We start from the raw sequence: 5,075 nt of genomic DNA on the forward strand, positions 1-5,075 counted from the left end.
ACATCCAAATAACGTCTTCAGTATCTGAACAATTTCTCTAGGTTGTTTGTACTGGATTACACTTTATATTCTATAAAACTTACACCCAAATAACGTCTTCAGGATACAGTATCTGAACAATTTCTCTAGGTTGTTTGTACTAGATTACACTTTATATTCTATAAAACTTACACCCAAATAACGTCTTCAGGATACAGTATCTGAACAATTTCTCTAGGTTGTTTGTACTGGATTAAACTCTATATTCTATGAAACTTACATCCAAATAATGTCTTCAGGATACAGTATCTGAACAATTTCTCTAGGTTGTTTGTAATGGATTACTCCCTATATTCTATAAAACTTACGCCCAAATAACATCTTCAGGATACAGTATCTGAACAATGTTTCTAGGTTGTTTGTACTGGATTACACTTTATATTCTATGAAACTTACATCCAAATAACGTCTTCAGGATACAGTATCTGAACAATTTCTCTAGGTTGTTTGTAATGGATTACTCTTTATATTCTATAAAACTTACGCCCAAATAACATCTTCAGGATACAGTATCTGAACAATGTTTCTAGGTTGTTAGTAATGGATTAAACTTTATATTCTATGAAACTTATGCCCAAATAACATCTTCAGGATACAGTATCTGAACAATTTCTTTAGGTTGTTTGTACTGGATTACTCTTTATATTCTATAAAACTTACGCCCGAATAACATCTTCAAGATACAGTATCTGAACAATTTCTCTAGGTTTTGGTTTACGAGCGAAGTACGGCTCATTCTCAGGTGGGAAGTGTTTGTATATGTTATACCACATAGGAATATCCTCCTCCTTCATGGCTCCTGACCGAATAAGGCCTGTAGCCCTAGGAAAAAGTAAAGAATGAGCTTATTTTCTTTGAAAGAAGAAACTCAAAAAAAAAAAATATATATATATATTTCTTTTATAGATGATTCAGGCAGTCTTTATCATCAACAAACAAGTTCAAATGGGCAGCACCTGCCTAGTTTTGCGAGACATTTGAAAAGAAACTGGAAGTCTTTTGAAACGTTGTCCTTTCCATCTGAACTACTTTTGTAGACTATTTCTTTGACACTTTCTCCTCAAGTGTCACTCTGAACAAGACAGTTGCCACCCATTTCAACTGTTTGTGCTTCAGAGACCTTCAGCCTTAAGCTACCAAGATACTGTTTCATTGATAGCTCTATCTATTTACCATAATTTCTACACACTCTGTAAAAGTTGTGCAGAGATATACTTATACTTGACTGTGAATATCTCTGTAGAGATTATAAATGAATGGTGAAATAAATATTCATACTTATATTTTATGAGAGTAATGAGCATCGTAATATTCAACATTATTTGTATAATATTACTTGGCACATGATCTACCCACTCCACATGTCGTACTTTGTCACGTAACCAGAGGAAATGATGGTTAACTTAATTCAATTTCAAGCACTTTTAAAACTATAAGCCTGGTATTGTACATCAAACCGACTACATACTCAGACTTTGATTCGAGGCTCAAAAGCCAACTATTTTAATTTTTTTAAACAAAAAGCAATAATAACACGTGACTTAAAAACATTTCACTTACTATAAGTGTGTCTAACTTGAAAGTATGTATAACAATGTGTGAAAAAAAAGAAATCCCTCAAATGATTGATGGGATTTGAATATGAAATGCCATTGTAGAGTTAATGTTTTAACAGCTTTAAATATAAACAGTGTTTCTATTTTTGTACTAAATTTGCCAGTAGCGACTGAAAATACATGGACTGTATGTATGTCCTATGTAATGAAAGAGGAAACTGGATAAATCCCATCAGTACCCCTAGTGACCACCCACCCCCACTGACTGATCTACATTGAGCCAACACTGGATCCCTCATTGACTGATCTGTGCTTAGCCAAGACTGCATCCCTCACTGACTGGTCTACATTGAGCCAACACTGCATCCCTCACTGACTGATATACATTGAGCCAACACTGCATTCCTCAGTGACTGGTCTATATTGAGCCAACACTGCATCCCTCACTGACTGGTCTACATTGAGCCAACACTGCATCCCTCACTGACTGATATACATTGAGCCAACACTGCATCCCTCACTGACTGGTCTACACTGAGCCAACACTGCATCCCTCACTGACTGATATGTATTGCACCAACACTGCATCCCTCAATGACTGATATGTATTGAGCCAACACTGCATCCCTCACTGACTAGTCTACATTGAGCCAACACTGCATCCCTCACTGACTGATATATATATTGAGCCAACACTGCATTCCTGAGTGACTGATATATATTGGGCCAACACTGCATCCCTCACTGACTGATATATATATTGAGCCAACACAGCATTCCTCACTGACTGATATGTATTGAGCCAACACTGCATCCCTCACTGACTGATCTGTACTGAACCCACATTGGAGCTAAAAAATCTATGTATTTTATAATGAAAATAACCTACTGACGTATTCAAAATCATTCCTAGTTGATTAACCCATATTGGACAGGTTCAAACATAAAATCCTAGGAGTTAGAGCATAAACCAACTTCTCTTTACTTTATGAAATAACACTTTTAATGAAAGTGTTAAACTTCCAAGTTCTACTACTAGTACTAGCCTTGACTGTCTCGAAGCAGCCGCCATTATGATTAAGCAACAAATTAAGGTATAATTAAGTGAAAGTTATAAATCTGGTAACATTTATCTCACCTTTAAAGTTTAATTACGAAGTCATATGTAAACTATGCATAAAATGTCGCGTAATCGGAATCTTATATACTAGTAATAGTATTAGTGTTACTGAATACAGTGTAGTAATATTAATAGTTTTACGTTGAGGAATATATTTGCAAATAAAATATAAAAAGTGATCATACTGGATAGCATTACAAGTTTAATAGAAGAGAAAATTGGGGGAAGAGGAAAGCAAGCTGTAACGATACAGGATTAAAAGTACCTGGAAAATATTGTCCCCAACTTTTCCAATCTTGCACCAGCCATATCAACACGGTTCTCCGGCTTGGAGACGCCCTCTAGTTTTTTAAAGGAGAAGTGCTGTCAGTCTCAACCGACACGAAATGCGTCGAATAACAAAACAAAATCTGGAAATTACAAAACAATCATGTTACATAAGTATATATTTTATATACAGATATATATGTGTACAAGCATATTTCTGTTTTTAAAGGTTATAATTGCTGTTTTGGTTAAGGAGAATAAGAATTAAATAATGATTGCTGATATATAGTCAAAGTATAAAAACAATGACATAAATTCAGAGAGTATTACCTTGTTCAATACTTATACACTAAGTTTTAAATATTTAAATCTTTATGCATATTTTGATGTCATTCTAATATTCATTGACAATTTTTCAAACCAAAAAATTTCGTAGATAAAATTTTCTGTTTATATTTGTTATAGTACGTCCTTACTGGACTTCCACCGATAAAATCAATTACGTAGTTTTGCTGTAAAAACAAACAAAACATGTAACACGGCCAGATGGTTAGGACACTCGACTCGCAATCTGCGGGTTCAAATCTTCATCCCACCAAACATGCTTGCCATTTCAGTCGTGTGGGCGTTATAATGTGACGGTCAACCACACTATTCGTTGGTAAAAGAGTAGCCCAACAGTTGGCGGTGAGTGGGGTTGACTAGCTATCTTCCGTCTAGTCTTTCACTGCTAAATTAGGGAGGACTAGCGCAGATAGTCTCGTGTAGGTTTGCACGAAATTCAAACCAAAGTCTTGATAATATGATTTATTTATTTGAATTAAAAATAGAGAAATGTTCTTAATAGTTATCAACACTATTCTTACAGCAAACTGTTTTATTTCACCTGGTTAACTTCATATTTTTAGGTAATTTAAATGATCAGAACAGAAATAAATTCAAACTGAAGGAAAGCATGTGAGTATCAAAAGTCGATTATCAAACAATAAAAACAGTATCTAAATAAAATGTTTGTTTTGGTATACCATAGATCATGTAAGTCACGATACCAGATTAGCCTAGTGGAACGTCGTTAAAAAACAAGTTTGCTCTGTAAATCCATATAAACTGTTGAAAATATTATTAATGTTATTGTTTTGTAAATAGAGCATTTTAAATTAGATTCCTAATTTTATCTTTTTTATAATAAACGTGGCAAAAATGTAAAAACCCGCAACCGCTAGCTTTTCTAAAATCGAATAGACCTTGGGATGTATGGATAGGCATGTTAAATTAAAAAACAAAACAAATTGTGCAGGCAGTAAAACTAGAGGTCATGACTTCCGTTAAGGAAGGAAGTTCTATATTTAGTTTGGGGTAGAGTAGTGGTAGAAAATCGAACTAGATGAGACAACTGGTCTCCTTTCATCTGTTGGAAATAAAATGTAACAAGATATATATATGTAGGTGGATAGAGAAAGATCATTGAAAATGAGTATACACCCTCCTATTATGTTTCGAGTCTGTTTGACCCACACTGTTTACCATAGCGTTATTATTAAATCATATATATATATATATATATGCGAGCTTATATTAATTTATAATATTGAACATAGAGTAAAACTAAAAGCTATGCAAAGAAAAGGTACTTTGTCAATTTAAAATGTTTCAATTTGTTTGTGATTCCATTGGACGAAAGAAGAAAAAAAACTTGTGAGAAGAGTTATAAACATTATTGATACAAAAGATTTTGCAAATCCAGGAAGCAGAAAACTCCTGTTTTCCATTTTTAAGCCAAAGGGAAGGGAAACTTCCATAAGGTCTGATGTTCTAGGGAGGGGGGGGGGCAAGTAACAGAAGAGAGGCTTCGAAAAAAGAGGCATAAATGTCAACAAACATCACAGTAATAGAAAGTGGGATAGCGTTCCATCTATAGTGATAAAAGTTGGGATGGTTATGAAGGAAGTAAAGAATAGGGATCTCAGAATGTTGGACAAATTCAACTCCACACCAACTATTAAATACTGTTGCCATAGAGCCAAGAGGGCCTCCGAAACCAGAGGATGGAGTACATATTACAGTTCTCAAACAAATATTTAAAGTCTTGTTTT

At 34.3% G+C, this 5,075-nt stretch overlaps 1 protein-coding gene across 4 annotated transcripts in view; it reads right to left on the reverse strand.

The window, feature by feature from the left end:
• Positions 1 to 3,068, reverse strand: part of LOC106471463 (28S ribosomal protein S23, mitochondrial-like) — a 7,540-nt gene extending 4,472 nt beyond the window's left edge. For 2 of the 4 annotated variants that reach the window (XM_022400078.1, XM_022400076.1), the window contains exons 1-2: positions 2,981 to 3,068; positions 700 to 861 (exon numbers count right to left, since the gene is read on the reverse strand). In XM_022400078.1, coding sequence (XP_022255786.1) covers positions 700 to 861; positions 2,981 to 3,024 — 206 coding nt within the window. In that variant the 5' untranslated portion in view covers positions 3,025 to 3,068. Of the gene's footprint in view, positions 1 to 83; positions 113 to 699; positions 862 to 2,980 lie in introns of all 4 variants that reach the window. The other 2 variants (XM_022400077.1, XM_013932066.2) reach the window with 2 other exon arrangements.
• Between the last annotated feature and the right edge of the window lie 2,007 nt (positions 3,069 to 5,075).

This window comes from Limulus polyphemus, unplaced genomic scaffold, assembly GCF_000517525.1.
Source record: "Limulus polyphemus unplaced genomic scaffold, Limulus_polyphemus-2.1.2 Scaffold4637, whole genome shotgun sequence".
Lineage (NCBI taxonomy): Eukaryota > Metazoa > Arthropoda > Merostomata > Xiphosura > Limulidae > Limulus > Limulus polyphemus.